Source organism: Epinephelus fuscoguttatus, linkage group LG11 (genome assembly GCF_011397635.1).
Source record: "Epinephelus fuscoguttatus linkage group LG11, E.fuscoguttatus.final_Chr_v1".
Lineage (NCBI taxonomy): Eukaryota > Metazoa > Chordata > Actinopteri > Perciformes > Serranidae > Epinephelus > Epinephelus fuscoguttatus.
In genome coordinates this window covers 4478128-4498565 of record NC_064762.1, presented here as the reverse complement: position 1 = coordinate 4498565, position 20438 = coordinate 4478128, and the positions used below count along the sequence as shown (strand labels likewise).

General features: G+C 42.4%; 1 protein-coding gene across 3 annotated transcripts in view; it reads right to left on the bottom strand.

The window, feature by feature from the left end:
• The window catches only part of pak5 (p21 protein (Cdc42/Rac)-activated kinase 5), a 124532-nt gene that overhangs the window by 13846 nt on the left and 90248 nt on the right, over nucleotides 1-20438 (bottom strand). For all 3 annotated transcript variants that reach the window (XM_049590479.1, XM_049590477.1, XM_049590478.1), the window contains 4 exons: nucleotides 11857-12696; nucleotides 2587-2796; nucleotides 491-632; nucleotides 226-380 (listed from right to left, as the gene is read on the bottom strand). In XM_049590479.1, the coding sequence (XP_049446436.1) occupies nucleotides 226-380; nucleotides 491-632; nucleotides 2587-2796; nucleotides 11857-12696 (1347 nt within the window). The remainder of the gene's footprint in view (nucleotides 1-225; nucleotides 381-490; nucleotides 633-2586; nucleotides 2797-11856; nucleotides 12697-20438) is intronic.

The window sequence follows — 20438 nt, the reverse complement described above, 5'->3', positions numbered from 1 at the left end:
CGTTGTGCTCTTTAATCGTGTGGGTCAAGCTGACCTACAGTAGCAGTGTGGCATCCAGCCTCCAAATTAATACTCTACTAACACACATATAAAACATACAAAACCAGACCTACAGTAAAAATGTTGTATAAACCAGTAACACCCAGAACAGTTTACATGTGCTGCTGTAGGTGTGAGCATGTTTAAGATAAGTGCACTGCAGTTATCTCTGCCAGTCTTTTGCACCTCATTAAAGAGCAGCTCTCTCCTCTGCTGTTTCCTGAGGTCCATCTTCTTCACAGCCACCTGCTTGCCGCTGTGTTTCTCGCTGGCAATGCACACGATACCCGTGGAGCCCTCGCCGATTTTGATAAAGCTGTCCAGGTATTCCCGAGGGTCGCCTGCGGGCAAATGCAAACATAGCTCAATTTTGATGGAACAATAGAACATAAGAAAACAGTAACATTTATGGAGGCCATTTCAGCGTCAGTTTTTACAGTCCATTTCTCACCTGGGTTGACGACCAGTTGAAGTGCAGCTCTGAACTGTTCATGAGAGACTCTGGAGGGTTGAGTGTCGGAGCTGGATCCCCAGGAAGGAGGTGGGTAGGCCCCCGGGGGGATGTAGGGTGATGAAGGCTGTGAGTAGGCCCCCTGTGTTTGAAAACACACACAGACATACAGGGTGAGGTTATAGAATAGTCTTCATATTATCCAACAGAATGCTAAAATACTAGATAGTATTAGGTAAAACATTTCCTCTGTTTTTAAAGGCTGACAATGGTCCAAAAACTATAATTAGTCTTGACTGGTGTTGGGCTTGTTCAGCTTGTAAAACTCATGCAATAAAAATCAATTTAACTCAATAACAATGACTTCCAAACAACACAAAATTGTTGCGCTTTTTTTCTTCTCCGTTACCACTGTGAAAAGTTGTGGATGGTACCAATGGAACCGTTTCCATACTGTCCCCATGTTTGGTCCCCCCTCTGTTGGGGTACCTAGCACACAGATCTGGTACTAAAAGGTGGAGCTGTGAACACTGCAGTCTGATTGGTCAGTAGAGGACGGTCACTCTGCTCAGGGCTGAGTTGTGTCTGGTTTTGAGGCTCATGTAACCACTGTTCATACTGTGGAGAGTTTTATTAGTAAACTGTAACTATAAAATGAAAGGATGTTTTGCTGCCTCTCACAGCAGCTGGAGTCTGAGAAACAATAACTTCATTCACTGGGCCGACTGCCGGCAACTTTTAAGGTGGAACGTTAACTTGTAATGTTACTCAATGTATGAGTTGATGACTTTTGTCTCTCTTGGAGGACATACACTTTCAGTAATGAGTGGATCTTCAAGCGTTTAAAAATATATATTAATTCGACTGGATTATGTGAACTGCAGATATTCTAATCCTCACTTGGAGAAAAAAGAAAGCATAGTAGAGCATTGTTCCTGTGGGCTCCAGCAACACTAAACCCCTGAGCTTGCCTGAGAAGGACTAAATGCACAAACCCGCTATTTTTAAATATCCCATGGAGAGAGACTCTCACTGCAGCCTGTTCTGTTTTGTTCTGAAGATGCTGGCGTGCAGCCTCGTTCTGTGGACGATAAACGAGGTGCAGACTGATAAAGGAGGAAATACAGCTGTGAGTGACAACACTGCCCACATTTAAGAGTGCCATTTGCGCTGGACAGGGTCTAGGTACCATGTCTGAAGGGTTACTTTGGTCAAAGGTACCATACCGAAAGCGTTTGGTGGAAACAGGGCTGTAATGCAAACCCAACACGTCGGCTCTTCAGGTCTTGTTTCAGCTTTGCTTTGCAATGGTCAGACAATTCACAGTGGACAGAAATCAGCACACCAGCAGTTTGGAGAGGCAGGCTGAGCTACAGTATGTAGTGCCATGGATGGAGGCAGCAGAAAAACATATTTTAGTCATATAAAAAAATCACTATCAGTTTAAGTGTACTCCATCTTCAGAATATTTCTATCTTGCAGTCACACAGCTCTTTCTGTCGGGGAACTGAAGCTGTTATATCCATCTGTCCTCTCTTCAAAGCCACTAGACTTCTACCTAACAGGACATGGGAGCTGCTAGTTTGGATCGTTTGTGATATTCAGTTTAGTGAATCTGAACCAACCCTTAAAAACACCAATGTCATGCAATAACACAGACAAACTACCTGATCGAGGCAGCTATAGATAGGCCAGCAACTTCTGTGTTCTGTGAGGTAAAATTACTGTTTTTAACAAACAGTCTGGTGGCTTTCAACAGAGCACAGATAACAGCTTCAATTCCTTGTGGGAAAAGGTCAATCTGACAGCAAGGTAAAGCTGTAAAAGTTTCTTAAATATAGCATACACTTAAACTGATGTTGATTTTTTTAGGTAGCTAAAATATATTTTGCTGCTTTCCCCATTCACAGCAGTACATTGCTTCTCCAACGAGCAACGAAAAAGAAAATGACCTAAAAAATTAGCGAAAATAAATGAAAATGTTTACAAAGCAGATGCAACAAGTTTAATATGGACTTATCCCATTAAACCAACTGGAGTATCTATCAAATGTCTATCATAATCTGTATAAGAGAACAGAGTTGAACATACTGTACCTGGGGGGTGTATGGAGGGCTGGGCTGAGAGGGAGGGTGGTGATAAGGTGAAGGTTTGTAATGGTGAAAGACAGGTGGGTAGGGCAGGTGTGCTGGGGGGTAGCCAGGTGGCTTCATGTGGCTCTGAGGTTGCTTAAGAGGCCCTCGGGGGTAGGTGTCTCCACCTGTAACCTGGGGACTGCTGTCACGTGCAGGGCGCTCGTAGTCAGCCTGGAGAAGAGAGCACAAGGACGTTTGATTGATGGATTAAAATTTAAAGAGGTGTGTGTGCTGTATACACTGACATAGCATAGATTAAAGAGAGATGTTACCGTGTTGGGTGCATCAGTGTGAATTGTAAATGCAGCTCTATTTCCAGGTATGTCTGCAGGTACATTAGCCCCGGACAGACCAAACATTTAGTCCACAGGACAGGGACCATACTTTATCATTAACACCCCACAATGCTCCTCAAATACTCCATTTATCAACCAGGAGCCCAGGGAGCATCTGGATCTGGGACACGCCTCTTCCTTACGATCCTAGAAACACCTGAGCCTCCTTTAAAAGCAGCGCTGGAGCATGAATACTGGTACACACACACACACACACACACAATAAGAGTGTAGCAGAGCTTTACTCAGAGAGAACTATTAAAAGCTCAGTTGTATGACTCAGCTGAACTGGTCTGACTCATAATAGGTCTGACGTACACACATAAACGCTTGCACACATACACACAAACCTTGAGGAGAATCTCAAACTACAAATGAACAAACTAGAGGTTGTTTCATAACTCAGTACTTTATAGTCTTCTCTGTACTATGTTATACTATATCGGAAAGGAATGTAAAAAGAAATTTGCACTCACTTCTGCATGTTCAGCTGCTGTAAAACAGTCGGTCACATTAAGACTAGCAGAGGAATTAAAAGGCTGCAGTAGGGATACTCAACTTGCTTTACACGGGGGGCCAGGGGACAGTTAATAAACAAACAATAATATCTATCATTCATTTATGCATTTTCCGTAACCACTTATCCTGTTAGGAGTTGCAAGGGGGCATATTTATCAGTGTATGTATAATAAATTAACTGTTGTCAACCTTTCAGCATTTGATGTCCTAACTCAAGAGACCAGTCGCAGCAGTCGGGTATACGCAGGGGAGTTTCTAGTACTTGAGGAACTTTGGGGCTTAGCTCGGACCAAACTGGTCTCGCTCCTAACTCGCCAAATACCAGCGTTTGGTCAGTGGCCCGTCTGTGTCAGACACCGACCCACAAAGGCACCCTTCAGTGGTGGCATGAGATGCCCAACATGGCGCTTGCTGACACTGACTGTGTTTACAAGGTCTTTAGTATCCCGGTTTTGATTGGGTTTTTTTAAGTATCCCGTTTTTGTGTTTGTGCATGTAAACACCATATCCCGAATTCAGAAACCGGGTTATGCCCTTTTCCCGGTTTCAAGAAACCCGGTTTTGCCACCTGGAGTATTCCAATAGAAGCTGGGATACTGGAGCATGTATACGCCTTATCCCGGTTTCATGAATGGTTCAACTACGTCACACAGCCGGCTGAAGGATGCCCTACTCATTCTGAAGTTTTCTCTCTACTCTGAATCTGTAAACTCCATGAGAACGATCCTATCCCACCAGTCACAGCTACGTATTTTCATCCACTGTTGCCTTGTACTGCGTGGTGGCAGTGACAGCCGAATACTAGAGCTTGAGATTCTCTGCACGCCCGGCCCAATAATGTCAAAATATTATTTACAGACTGATTTAACAGACGATCACTGCTGCCACGATCACTGGAAAGTCTGGGCGAGAGGCTTCCACAGAGGAGCGCCCAGTTTGCACCAGCTTTAAACACGTTATTTACTTCACTCAAACTGCGTGTGGCTATTAGCGCTGGTGTTAGTGAATTAGACCTTGTTTATCAGTGAGAATCATTTGCATAGAAATGTCCAATTTTTTTTACAATATTTATTCACAGCCCTTCACCACCTGGATCCTAAAATAAACACCTGTTTTATTACATAGTCATGCTTCCGTGTTGCGCCATTCATTAAGATCCTATGTTTCTGTCATTCAAATAACAAGACTTGTGGTTTAATACTCTTAATTATAACAGCCAACTTATTGAAAAATGTCGGGTTTAAATCGGGTTCGGGTCCATAATTACAGTTAATTGGACGGGCCGGGCCGGTCCCGGACATAACGTGCACAACGTGCATAACGGGCTGGATTTTTTTGGGCCCGATCTAAGCTCTACCAAATACCTATCAAAGTTGGTGACGTATTCAATATTTGTTGTCGCTCTCTCCTCCCATTGCTGAAGATGAAGTGGATGAGCCATAGCTGTAATGCGACGTGAGTATTTACTAACGCTAAGCCCGCTAGAAGCCACAGAGGTGTCATTTTTGCCTTACTTCTAAATATAATAAATATATCACATTTCCCGCTCAATCTGTTGTAAACAAAAGAAGTAAAAGATGTAACACACGCCTGCGCAGATAGGATGCAGCGATCAGAAAATGGGTTACTGGTATTTATCATGTATACAGGGATATGAATAACCGGGTTTCTCTGTGTTCCATGTAAACATCATATCCCGGATATGCTCAAAACCGGGATACTAAAGACCTTGTAAACACAGTCACTGTGGGCAACTACTGTAGTATAAAGAGCGAGAAAGTGTGCACAATGTGGGTGTGTCAAACAAACTGCGGACTTTCACCTGGGAGTCCGCTGTTCGTGTCCCATGTGAAACCAAAAGTCAGTTAGTATGTGTAGCATACTGTGCTAGTGACGTTATGTATACTCAACACCTAACCACGTTCTTTGTTGCCTACACCTACGGATATAAAGCTAAAACTACGTTTACGTTACTAAGTTTATTTTGAAAAAGACTGCATGTATTTAATGAGCTGAAACTGTGTATTTCCTGTGAAAACAAAAGTTTATTTTAGAGATAAACGATGTATGTAACAAGTGCAAACTCACACGCTGTCCCTTAGCGTCCCAAACTAATGGAGAAGGGTACCTAGCTCATTATATTTTGATGTGACAAACCACTGACACGGCATCAACAGTTGACAAGTTGGGAGTGAGAATGTGTTGCCCGGACCTTGGGGATCCACCTCGGGTACTTTTTTCTAATAAATAAACTTTGTTTTGATGCATTTAATGCACTCTGACACCTTAGAACTTCTGAGTGCAAATCAATCTACTGTTTATGATAAATCAGAAAATGGTCAGTGGGCCACCCAGCCCTCTGTCGTGAGGCCAGGTGAAAGGTGAGTATCACTGTGCTACAGCATGCATATAAGAAAAGTAAGTTACTTTGATAGAATTTATTCAGTAAAGTAAAAACAGGTGACAGTGTAATGGCCAAATATCAATAGTCCGGTGTGGACTGCAGACAGTCATGGATTAAGCCGACTTCCCCCTGCGGAGATTAAATTAAATTACCTTTTCCACACTTCCCAAAAATGTTCTCCCGCCAGCATCTCATAAATTCTCAAGAGGCTGAGACGATAATAAAAAACTCCCTCTTTCTCTTTCCTTTTATTTGTTTCTCTCTCTGCGCCTATCACTCTTTCTCTTTACACTTACACAAAGACACACACACACACACACACGGGGCAGGAGGAGGAGCCCTGATGTGTTGGGATGGTGTATAATTACATGGTGTGAACTCTTTTAATCAATCACTCTCAGGCAGGTGGAGGGGGGGGAGGTGCTGCTGGGACGGCCCAGTCTCGCGGCCCCCTATCGTTGGCCGGCACCGTTGGCTGGCTGTCAGCCAGGGGTCTCCTGATCCATGTTGGTTAAACGCGCATTAATCTGAGTTTGGCAGGGTAATCAACAACCTAACTCAACTGTGAAATTGAATTCCGCGGTGGAACATCGTTCGGCCAGTTTTATGCTAAGGCTGCAGAAAGGGAAAGTGCCGCAACATCAATTTGTCACCGAGAGCTGCGGCACTGAGCTCGCACTCGCCATGAAACAGAGAGAGAAAGGGAAGAGAGAGGGGGAGAAAGATAGAGAAGGAGTGTGTGTGTGTCTGTGTGTGGCCAAGTCTCCGTGCTGTCTACTGTTACATCCCCACCGGCTCCCAACAACGGCAGGGAAAAAGAGGGATTTACTTCAGTGGTGTGAGTGGGCTGAATGAGGGGCAGAGAAGAAAAGGCAGAGAATGAGAGACGAGAGAGAGGGGTGGGTTTGTTACAAGGTCCATGAGCCGAGAAGAATAGTGATTTTTAAGCTGCCAGATGACTCCTTGTTTTTTCTTTTTTTCTTACCACTGCTGCAAAATCTCCTAACATCACAAGGCAAATTAGGGAGCACTGATTCCTCAGCCCACCCTTCACTACGGCCTATATACAATCTGATTTAAGATGAAACAATACATAAAACATCAAATCAAACATTAACAATATAATCTGATGGAGTCTGACATTTTTGGACGAGCTCTGCACACGGCTGCATCCTGTTAAATCATCACATTCCCTTCACATACTGTACATTCTCAGTAAACCAAATGTGCCTCCTCAAGCACGACGACTCCATAATAATAAACAATATGTAAGAAAACTGACCTTCCCCTGCATCACTTCCAATTCTGCTTCTCTTGCATTCTCCGTGGCTGTTTTTTTTTTTTTTTCTACGACTGGCTATTTACTGAAGCATGCAGGTTAAATGGTTTTTCATCAAGGCACCCTGGGATCTACATCAGCAAACCCAGTTTTCCTCTCAGCTCCTGGTCTCGCTACGTGTGAAGGAGGGATGGTGGAGAGCTGTGATAGCGGCACACACACCTCTATAATGGGCCTAATGGGGCACTGAAAGCTGTGGAGAATGAGTTAAAGAATATATAAAGAAATGATAAGAATAGCAGCTCACTGAGTGACCACTCTTTGTGTGATGTACCCCTGCTGCAGGTATAACTGTATAACTTATCTAATATCTTCTACTGTAGCAAAAACACTTCTGTATAATAATACTGGTATAAAAGAATCACCAGGAGTAAATTATACTGGAAACATATGGTTATATTACACAGCCACTAATGCATGGAAGGTTTGTTTGCTCTTTTTGTGGAGTCTCCGTGTGGAAGAATCTCTTGGTCTCTCCCACTGCTCCACTGGAGCACATCACAGGCTGCACCACGCTCCCCCAGTGCCAAACATACTTACAGTGCAGCGGCCAGATGCATAAAACTCTCTGATTAAAACTGTCTTTTTGTCAGATTTATAAAGCAGCACCTGCGAATGTTTCTGTTTTATGTATCTCGATCATTTTGGTGCTGGGTGCATCCCCATTTCCACTCCCATAGTTTGCCAAAAATGGATGTAGAAACACCCCTAAATGTACATTTGCATTAGGGCTGCCCTCTAACAGTCGACCAAACGTTAGTCGACCAGAAAGGTCATTATTTTAATTGAAACTCTATTAGGGAGTTGCGCCTTGTGAAAAAAATCAAAACCTATATGACTGGACCATGTGTGACTTTACTTTGAAAGGGCAGACACAGGAAGTGCCCACAGTGTGGGATCATTTTGAGAAGGTGAAGGACGAACCCAAGGTGATATGTAAACTCATCTTCATTGGTCGACTACAAACATGACGTATCATCTGAAACATGGAAGTAGCTACATGCCCATTAGCCCACAGCGTCATTAACAGGCGGCTCGCTCAGTGTGTGACGTGCACTTGGAGATAAAATATGGGCCTATATTAATGAAGGTTCATTAGTATGGTTTGTATTTCTCTGTAATGTAGCACAGTGTTAACAATGTTACTGATACTATTCTTTCTCACACCTTCAACTCAAACCACCAAAATATATCATTTAATTATTAACTTATTATCATAAACATGCAGGAGACTAGTCGACTAATGGCCCGAAATGATGACTACTGGGCGACTAGGAAAATGATTGTAGGGGGCAGCCCTAGTCTGTACCAATAATTTATCATGTTTTTGCAAACCATCAGCACGGTTAAATCTCAATCATCATTACCATAAACATCAGAAGGGTGACCAATGACTCAATCATAGCCCACATGTGGAAACTGACTTCACAAAGTGCTTCACTATTCAGAATAAAATTAACTGATCATCAACAACAACATGATGACTCAAATGTCAGTAATAATAATGATCAAATGCATAACTTACAAATTATTTAAAATTAAGCTTATAAAATACACCTTTGATTTACATTTTATGGACTGCAAAAATAATAACACAATTGTGAAATTGGCAAACAACCTATAAACAATGTAAGCCGTCTTTCAACTTGTATCCAGTCTCACTCCTATCATATCACCTGCTGCTATCTCGGCTAAGACTGTGAGTACACTGGTCTGAAGTCTGCGTGAGGTGCGCGCATTCTCACTGACATTCTTCCTTTATAAATATCAGTTTACATGTGGGAAAGGCATGTGCACAATTTTTGTATGCATGCATCACTTATACATTTGGCCCCAGGTGTGTTATAGTCAATGGGAAGCTATAAGCTTGGAAACAGACCATTAACATCCAGTCATGTTGCTGGGCAATTTTACCAACAATCAAAGTGCTATTTTTATATTTCCAATTTTTTCTTATGCCATTAAAATTTTATTATTTCATCACCTTGAGGGTGTGAGCTACATTATCTGCTGGTGACATCCCTGGTTAGGAGCACCCAGGATACAGTGATGGTTGGAACGGGTTAAGACTTTCGTTCTCTACATGTAGAATACTGTAAGTAGCATCTTGGCATCATTTGCAAACACAACACTTTTATGCAGATGACATTCAGTTTTGTAAATATAACGATTCTAAAAAATTCAACCTGACCTGAAGTTGTCTACTTAAAATTGTCAGTGAGTAACAGCAACATTTTGACAATCAATGATCTATTTAATAGCCGTAAACATTTCTGGAATTTGTTGTAATTATAATCCTAATTATTGCTATTATTGATTTTCCTTGATAGCTGAGATAAACAATGTCATAATTGTGTATACATTTTTTAAGTACTGTATTAAATAACTAATGTTTACATAAATAAATAAAACAAATGTTTTAATCTGTTGACAACCTTGTTTATCAATACTTTTGTCTCATCTCATACTATTGTGATTCCTTCCATTGTAGCCCAAGTCAATAATCATTGTGTTGTTTGAATGTAGATGAAAGGCTTCTGCACAAATCTTAAGAGCAAGACGTGTTTGTCCAACTTACGCCTCTCTTTTTCATTGTTATCATTATTATTTTTTTGCTCATGACACCTCAGGAACATTATGCCCAAGAAACTTAACACTTAAGAAACTTATACTATATAAATCCATATCATCTTGTAAATTACTCCTTTAAGTGTACTTTAGTGACTAGAATGTTGCTTTTTAATAATAATAATAATGTTCTTTTTATTCTTTGCCTCTTTTCATATTGTTTTTGTACTATTAGGTTCACATCATTGGATCTTACCACAACTACACAATTCATATCAATATATTGCTGATTATTACACCTTTTTTTGTGACTTCTGCTCTGGTTTAGTCGTCTTCTGGTATTTTCCTTTTCTTTTTCACTTTCTTCCTGCCATGTCACTGCCTCTCACTTCTTCCTTTGATCCCTACATTCCTTTGTGCCTCTCTTTGTCTTGTCACTGTAACTCTTCTTGTGATTCAGAGCTTTCTGGTCGATGGTCAGCATGAGCATTAATTGATCTGTGTGCAGAGACAGTGGTGATTCTGTATGTGGCAGCAACTGCCTCCTCCAGGGAAGAGTAGATTAACAACTGACACAGTCTATCTGGCAGGAGGGCCAGAAAAAAATGTACAGAGTGAGAATAGAGCGACAACATCAGTTCAGTTCGTTACACATTAGAACAGTTAATTTTAAGTTTTCATTGTCAAAGTTGTGGATGTTCTCTGGATGATCAGCGAGGTGCAGACATTCTTCTGTATAGCTAGTGAAGAGGAAATACAGCGAGAATTGGATGGATCCTGCCTATATTTAAAGGTTCTATATATTATCTTTAAACTCTCCATACCAGCAGGTGGCAGTAGTCTGTATTTGTCCTTAAAAAAGGGAAACTTGTAGATTGATAGGACAGGTTAAAGATGCTAGTTAGCCAATTAGAACATCACCAACACGACCCAGTGTTGAAAGAACAAAGCATATTTACCATTCGCTGGTGAACAATAACACAAACAGTTACGAACTGTTTCTGCTTAAGAGCTCAATCGCATCAAAAATAATCTTACCTTTATTGTTTTGATCTCACTGCCTCTTGACTTAAGCTCTTTGTTTGCTTTCCTCACTTCTGTTTCTCTTATCGTGCGCTGTGCTGAGCTGCCAATAAGTGATTTCATTCACTGATGGGTTCCGCCATCTCTGATGCTGATTCAGAAAACTAACCAACAAGCGCCAACATGGGCCAACAGTGTGGGACATACTGCACATAAAAATCATAACCTGGACTTCTTTCATCCACTTCAGCAAAATTTCCAGACTCTGCCCAACACTGTCTTAGTCCAGCGCTGAAGTCTTGGTTGACTCTGTTGGTTCAAATCACTCAAAACTCTGCCGCCCCGATCATTACCCACACCAAATCATCTGACCACAATATCCCCATTCTCATCTAGCTACACTGGCTCCCTGTTCAGTACCAAATTGACGACAAAAACCTTCTGCTTACCTTCAAAGCCCTCACTTACCCTTCGACCTTCTGACCCCCTCCCGCTCCCTGGGCTCGTCCTCTGCTGGTCTCCTGACCATTCTCACCTCATGCCTCAGCACCATGGGTGCCAGGGCTTTCATCTGCACAGCCCCCAGGCTCTGAAACTCCCTACCTCTACACATTCGACAGTCTGACAACATCACATCCTTCATCAAACCCCACCTAGAACAGATCTAGAGTTTAGGTACATGTCTGTATGGGTTATGTACGTCTTCTAAGGGTACTATACCGCAAGTATTTGGTGGAAATAAGGCTATAGAGAAAGAGATAGAGACCAAAAGAAAGAGGAAAAGGACTGTGGACGGGAGGTGGGATTCAATATGGGGATACATCTGTGTAATTTTCCCTGATATGTTTCTACAGGCCTGTCAGGAGTGTGTGGAGCACTGTGTTAAAACATGCTTCCCAAACAGGCACTGTGGCCATTTGGTAACGTGCTCTGCAGTTTATAGTTAACACTGTCAAAGTCTCTGTTGTGACTATTTTCATAGATGAACAGATTTCTATTACAAGTGGTTGCTGGAATACGTAGTTTTGTGTTTGGTGTATTACCTTAGTTAAGGTCTGGGAGTTAGCGAGACTCTCAGAGAGGCGAGGGTAGGTGTAGGAGCTGTATGGATGGGCCTGTGGAGGGTTCTTGAACGCCCCGCTGGCCGCGTAAGGGACATTTGGCTCCTGCAGCCCAGAGCCTGACCGAGATCTCTGCCTTATGGCCGGCGTGGGGCTGGTCTGCGTCACATAGGAACTCTTGGGCCGCTTTTCATACTCGTCCCGCAGGCCGCCGTAGCTCCACTCACTGTCTGGGTAGTTGATCTGCTCGCTGTGTAGCGAGGCACGAGATGGCGTGCCTACCGAAGTGTCCCTGTAGTCTTGGCTGGATGAGCCACCCACAGACGCCCGATAGTAGCCACTGGAGCCCACACCGCTCCCCACCGTGGAGGCCACCTCATCGGCCGAGCGCCCTTTGCTCTCCAAGTAGGTGTGGTAGTCCGGGGGAAGCTTGCCATAGTCTGATTTTTGAGGCATGGCGTCTGGGTAGAAGGGGCTGCGTATGGGGTATGAGTGACCATTCTGCTTGGTGAATCGATAGTGCCTCCCAACTGCCCAGTCCCCATCTATAGAGAAGCTCGGCTTGCTGGGATCAAGAGAGAAGTCCCTGCTGGAAGTGTCTAGGTCACAGGAGTAGCGGGAGTAGTAATGGCTGAATCCATTCTCCTCTGGGGCGTTGGGATGACCACTGCTGGAGGGTTTGGAACTGCTTCCAGCCTGGTGGGGGCCTGGGGGGCTCTCTTTACGCAGGGAGTTGGAGCGCGTCACTGAGATGTTGTCAAAGTCCTCCAGCAGGCCGTTGATGGAAGCATCTTTGGGTGGGCGGTTCCCTCGAACAATGGTCTATGAGAAGAACAAACACATTTACACTTAACATACAAGAGTGTGTGCTGCCTGAGTGTTTGATGGAGGTAGCCCTGATACTTTGGGTTGCAGTACATTCAATTTCAGTTAAATCATTCCTGGCTGAAAAGTGAATGAGATGAATTGAAATTCCCGTTCAATCAGTCCACTAAACACAATTTTCAGGCTGGAATTTCAATTCATGTGTATCAGGGCTTTGTGACAAGTATGACATTAATCATCACTTGCGTAAATGAACGTCGGTATTTGTCATCTGGACGAACGGCAGGCATCAGTCTACACAACCACTAGTTGTTGTGAGCTGGGATGCAGCTAGAGAATGCATGGAGATACATGGCGGGATCCCTCAGATGCTAAAAGGGAACCAGTGGTGGATTGAAGGAGCTAATTCCTGCCCCATTTCCCTCGCAACAGATTAGCTTCATTTTCAGTGGGCTGATCAGGATACATTAATAGTCGTGATGTTTGGTTTAGCGCTCGTGAGGTGCTTGAGCACACCAGCATGCGCTTGCACACACAAACGGAGAGTGAGTGAGGAGGAGAGGGAGACTGAACACACATGCTCACATCTGCTTCAAAGCAAAGGCAGCTTAAACATCAGGGGTGCTGCTTATCCCCTCCTACCTTGTGTTAAGCCCTTTACACGGATGTGTCGTGAGTCATGGGGAACTGGTGCTACAGTGGGACTCACTGAACTACGCTCTGTGCGTGATGTGCGTGCCCATATGCTGTTTTTGTGGTGTGGACTGTGAGGATCACCACCTCCATACAGTGAGAATCATGATAGATGCACAGCTTTTATCTACCTGTCTGTGTATGAGTTGGACATTACAGGAATCGCTGCATTAGAACAATGGAAACATGTTGCGTGACTGCTGAGTGCTGAGAGGAGGCTGAGCTGTGCGGATTACTGTTTGAATTTCTTATATAATCTATCCGAGTGCTTTTTGTGATGATCATACAAAACCGCTAAATTTTATTTTTGTATATCTGACTGTGTTTCTGTGATGTTGTCGTTGCATTAGAGCCTCTAAGTACCTCAAGTATCAAATCCATCCAGTCAACAGCTCCTGATCTGTTACATTTTGCACAGTCTCAGTTGTTCTACAAATCCTCATGTGCTTTTACATCACCACTTTCCATCCTGGATTAACATCCTTGGTGTTCTTCATGAAAGTGCCCATCATACTTTAGGCATTTAGTGAATTTGCGCCCTGATGTTTTTATGGTCTCAGTCAGTTTTCAGCTCCCTATCCACACACATTACCCGCCCACCTGTCAGTGCTAACTCATGTGGCTTTCACAAGCCTGCGGAAATCCCCCAAAATTCAAAAAACATTACCTAGAGTATCATAAAATGAACTGGTTTGTTCAAGCTGTAGCAATCATGGAGTACCATAAAGACGAACTGAATTCAAGTAGCTAAATGAGCTAACCTAGCATGCCTGTTCCACAGGGGTGGCTGTATAATTCTCACAGGGGCAGCCATTGTTAGAAATGTACTGTTGTTACCTTCAAACCAAATTACACAAAATAACAAAGTAGCTTACCATAATTGCCCTTTTGCTAAGCCCCGCCCCTTTGTGATGTTCCGACAAGCTGTCAGAGTAAGCATGGAGCCCACACTGTCACTAACCGCACTCCCTGAAGAAATATTGTCATATTTTTTGGAGAAATGAAAGAGTGATGTCAGAGAGAAGCAGACAGAGTCTACAGTCCGTGTTTGAAGGATATATCCAGGATGTCAAACTGACTCAGCAGCAACAACAGGTTAAAAAGACAAAGATAGTTAGAAGCTAAAGCTGAACTATAGGCTACAGATCACAGTGTAAAAGTGAACCACCACATCACTGCTGATCCCCACACAAGACAAGTTTTTTGAAGCTTCCCTTCACTGGTTCCTGTACAGCAGGGTCGGTCTTTGTTTCACTGTTATAATCATTACAAAGCAAAAGCAGCATGTGTGTATACATTCAGTAGGCTATATCTTCAGTAGCTAGCTAGCTAACCCTACACTTTTCAGGGTTTGATTTTGGTTTTGGAACAGGGAAGAAACGTATCATCATTAATACACGACGTGCCCCAGGCACAACATTTAGCTCCAAATCCACAAAACCAGCCTGAAAATGAAGGAAATCTGAAACGACTGCATTAGAGTCAATGGAGCACAGCTGTGTTGCTGTCGCACCCTGGTCTGAGCCGGCCTGATGCTACGTTATGATTGGCCAGTCTGCGTCCGGAAGCAGGACTTAGTGAAGGGTCAATTATACAAGTTAATCTACATTTCATTTACACTGGATAATTATGGACAGTTTGGATCCTTGTGTAACTGCATCAGAAAAAATCAAAGACTGGATAAAGCAAGATTTTCTCCAACTAGATAGATAATTGTTTCTGGAGCACAGACAAAGACAGAATGACAGCTCTAACCTTAAAGGGACAGTTCCTCTTACCTGTGGTGCGATTTATCAATCTAGATTGTTTAGGAGTGTTTGAGATATTGGTCGTAGAGATGTCTGCCTTCTCTCCAATAAAATGGAACTAGATGACACCCAGCTTGTGGTGCTCAAAGCGCCACTGAAATACATTTAAAAAACAGCAATGTCTCTTCCCAGAAATCATGACCCAGTTACTCAAGATAATCCACAGACCTTGTTATGAGTTCATGTAGGAACTATTTTCTTTCTGCCTTACTACACCTGCCAACTGTATCACTGCGCAGAAGGAAACGTGCATCTACTCATGGACGAGAAGCTCGTGACAACGTGAGATGTAAACAATAATGGCGTCCTCCTAGTTCCATTGAACTGCAGATGTAATTTGATTTTGGGATGATCTGACCCTATAACTCCCTGTTTCTGATAACTTGGAGTCAAGCCACAAATTTTGGTGCTATCTTGGACCCAGATCTTGGATTTAAATTTCAATAGTCACAAGAAATCAGTTGCATAATCTGCTTATTCCCATCTTAAAACATTACAAGAATCTGAGTAGTGATGTTAAAACAGCAGGACTTAGAGAAGATTACCCAATGCTTTATTTCCAGCAGATTGGATTACCACAATTGTCTTAAGGACTTAAAAAAAACAACACAAAAAGCTCCTCTGCAACTCTAACTTATTCAGAATGCCGCTGCCAGGGTCCTGACAAAAACCAGGAAGTACAACCAATTCACACCAATTCTAAAACCCTCACACTGGCTACCAGTCACTCAGACACTTGGCATCAAGGTCTTGCTGTTCGTCTACAAATTACTTTGTGGCTCTGGACCCAAATACATCCCTAATATGCTTGTGCCATACAAACTTCCTAGAACTCTGAGTACATTTGGACTAGCCTGGTAGTTACATTACGCAGTTTTTTTGTTAATATGTAACACAGACCTACGACATGTTACTAGACAAGTCCTAACTCTGACCACTTTTAAGTCTCAAAGACCCAGTGAAACTGAAGTTAGAGCATCATTAGCGTCTGTACTGTGTCATATTTCCCAGTGAAACAGAATATTTAAGCTGTGTGCAACAGGGATTTAAACTTTTCCTTTGCATTTGATTGGACTACTAAAAAGTAGGCAGGCTTAGAGTTTAGCACGATACGGGGCTATATCAGAAAGGGCTGCTGAGCGGACTGGTGGCTCCACACACACCTCCCTCGCTGTCAGATCAGCAGCAGGACAAGCGAGAGATGAATGAATTAGGCCTCAGCCACACTGTTTTGGTTTTGTCCACTGATATCCAAACACACATCTGTTCTTATCTCTCCCTCCATATTGCTCTGTTAGGTACTACAACACACAAACAGTGAAATGCGGTTTTATATGGGCGGTGTGATTAGGTAGTCGCCCAAAGTCTGATTTGATTGGATTAACTTTTGTAAACACCCCTCAGTGCAAGATGAGTCATCGAACATTTGGAACAGTTCTACCTTTTACAGAAAGAGAAAAGACAGGAATATGGAATGATCTGCAAAAGACCTTAAACTTGGGCACTCTGTCAACTTTATGGCTGTTTAAATGCTATATTTCTGATCTTGTTTTAATTGAGTGTAAATGCTTTTAACTATACATCTACAGTACACCTTAGCATGTTTATTACCCTGTATTTCCACTTTTACTGATCATTTCCTGCTGTTGTTGTCTTGTATGATTTTATATCTGTTATAACTGGTACGCATGATGGTTGTTTGTTTGCTTAGTGATTGTTTTTAGTGTCTTTGTTCATGCTCAGCATCACTGAAAATGAGGATGTTCCTCAACTGATTTCCAGAGTCTCAAATAATGGTTTGAAAGGTATTTTTTATGAAAAAATATTCTGATACTATTTATTGGACATATATTTGGCATATAACAAGAGACAAATGATCAGTTAACACAGGGACACAAGATTAAACTGGGAAAATGTATTTTTCAGATTGCTGGGTCTTGACGACTTTTAAACTGCCCTAGGTAACTTTTACAGTTTGTATCCCTTGTATTGCCTGCCTGTCCCTTTGCACTTTTTAATTGTAAATCTTTTACCTTTGCTGTATTTCCATTACCCTGTAACTTTGAATTGCCCTGGTGTATTTAAGTGCACAATACAAATAAAGTTGCCTTGAGTGCTGCACACACTGACCACAGTAAGAGACACTCTGGATACAGTGGATGCCATATGTGATGACTTAAACTAACCACAATTCACACGGTCCTTTTTATTTTCACTGTAGAGATACACATCTAATGTTAATTCTGCTGACCATAGTAAACCCATTATATTATTTGCATATACACCCATTATATTATTTGCATATACAGTATACTTGTTACTAGTCATTTCCACCTCTGAAGGTGTTTGCTGAACGTTACTCTTAGACCCCACACATACCACATCAGCAACTTCTTTGACAGCGCTCATGCCTCGCTGTCTGTCACATAACTGTCATTCTTGTCTCCGCTGTAGTTCGTCCATGTCAAACATGTGCTGAGGCAGAGTCTCAGAAAAGCCGGGATAATCATCAACTCTCAGCAACATTGTGCTGACACGGGGACACATGTAGACGCCTTCGCTTAGCTTCCTGCCAACTGTCACTGCAAACACTCCGCTCTTCTCATCTCATTTCATCTATCTCTGAGATTGTGTCTCAACAAGGAGACAACAGTTATTAAAGGCTGTACGATCACTTATGATTAAGGACACACCCTACAACAAGGTCTGAGTTTTGCCCAAAAATAAATTTCTGACAGAAGCGTGAATCAAATCTTCCTTGCTGCCTGATTCTTCCACATTTTAAGCCACCATGGCGGCGTGGCTCTAGGGATGGCAATGTTTGTCTGTTGGTTCACCACTTAAGTCAAGATTGAAATATCTCAACAATTACTGGATGGATTACCATAAAAATAAGTAAATATATTCAAGGCCCCCAGAGGATACATTCTGATGACTTTGACAATTCTCTGACATTTGATTTATGACCAAATACCTGCTAAACTAATGCCATAATCAGCAGTCTTGACTGTATTTTTTGTTCAGTGATGAATCAAAATGTTAGCATGCTCACAGGCTGAACCAGACAAAATATTACCCATTAAAGTCAACATGTTAACCTTTTGACTGTAAGGATTTTAGAAGAATTTAGCTAAAAGGTGGGATTTAGTGGCATTTGGCAATGAGGTTGCAGATTACAACTGAGTACCCTTTCCAGGTGTGTAGAGAACCAATGGTGGCCCTCAGGCAACATAAGAACACGAAAGGCCCTCTCTAGAGCCAGTGTTTTCTTTGTCCATTCTAAGCTACTATGAAAACATGGCGGTGCAACATGGAGAGGACCCATGAGGCATTCATTTTAAGGTTACGAAAACAAACCAATTCTTAGTTTCAGGTGTTTACACACTAAAGATAATTCATTGCTGCCAATAGATCCCCCCAAATCCTACACAATGCTCCTTTAAGGCACAGCTATGTGTCAGTATAGCCTTACACAGCCACAAGCATGGTTTGTAAAAAAAAAACAAAAAAAAAAACAAAAAAAAACAAACTAATCCTGCATTCATGCGATGTCGTCAGAGTGGGAAGAACAAGAAAAAGCCCCCTTATTTTGAACTTGGAAAGGTTCACGTATTATTTTCATTTTATTGTTAGCCCCAGTGCTAACCTTGTAGTCACACCAGATAAATAATCTTATCATATCATAATAATATCATAATCATATTGCCTCTTGTTCAGTGGACTTTTGACGTCTACATGACGCGCTATGTATCCTTGGTGTGTCTGTTGTTGGAGTTCTGAGACACTGTGTCAGTTTATACCTGTTACATGCATTGTGTCTTTTCCAAATACATTTCTGTTTTCACAGGAAATGTACAGTTGCATAGTCTTAGCCTCCTCCGCTCTGCAATATACATAACATCGTCTTTTTCAAAATAAACTTACGTCAGTAAAATACCTCATACTTAAAGGGAAATTTCAGTTTATTTCAACCTGTCTCCTATCGTCCTAAATTTGTTTCAAGTGACAAGTGGCATAAAAATAATAGTTAGCATGTTAGCCGTTAGCCTAGATACAGCCAGGGCGCATAGTAGCGTCAGACCTGTTAAAACGTAAGTGAACGGGCAACCTTCAAGTGCAAAGTTAGTCCACTAAACAAGCTTTTTTCCACAAAGACCGCCTCATATCGTTAGGATAAATGTCAGAGAACATATAGAAAATGACATGTAAACGTGTTGTCTTACCTTACCGGTGTGCTGCCATGTTTGTTTCCCATCTAGCTCTGCTTTCCAAAGCACGGCCGAAATATATCTCACAAACTCTACATAAAGCCCAGCTGGATACTACTCCAGGTGGAGGTGTCTCATCCTCGGTCACATCCCGACCTTGAAAATAAGGCTGCAACCGGTCCCATTCCTTGCAACAGAGGCATTCTTCTTCTGTGGGCACTGGGGCACAGCATTCACAGGTACACCACCAATCTCCAGAGCTACGCAGCCTTGCAGCAGCCATTCCTCCTCTCTCGTCCTCTACCTGTTGCCTCTCTCTCTCTCCTCCTCCGTTCTTCAATTTCACGAAGCTCTTCGTCAGTGTATTCTGGCTCAAATAAATAAGGGCAGCCATCAAACTCTGCAAAATCAAATTCCTCCTCAGTCGAAGTCTGGCAAAAAGTCAGCCATTATTCTATAAATCTTTCATAAAATAAATGAATGAACTTTTCAGGCTACTGTCCGGTTCTGCCTTCCAGCTGTTGCTGCTTGTTCTTGCGAGATTTCAGGCACGCTATGAGATCGCTGCTTGTTCTTATATTTCAGCCGCGCTTTGGAAAGCAGAGCTAGATAGTAAACAAACATGGCAGCACACCGGTAAGGTAAGACAACACGTTTACATGTCGTTTTCTATATGTTCTCTGACATTTATCCTAACGATATGAGGCGGTCTTTGTGAAAAAAAGCTTATTTAGTGGACTAACTTTGCACTTGAAGGTTGCCCGTTCACTTACGTTTTAACAGGTCTGACGCTACTATGCACCCCGGCTGTATCTAGGCTAACGGCTAACATGCTAACTATTATTTTTATGTCACTAGTCACTTGAAAAAAATTTAGGACGATAGAAGACAGGTTGAAATAAACCGAAATTTCCCTTTAAGTTTATTTCCTTGTGCAACAAACACACGTGGTTAGGCTCCTGAGTGAAAGTCCAGTATTTGTTAGACCCATCAACCACCCCTCCTGCCCTATAGGGACTTTCTAGCTCCT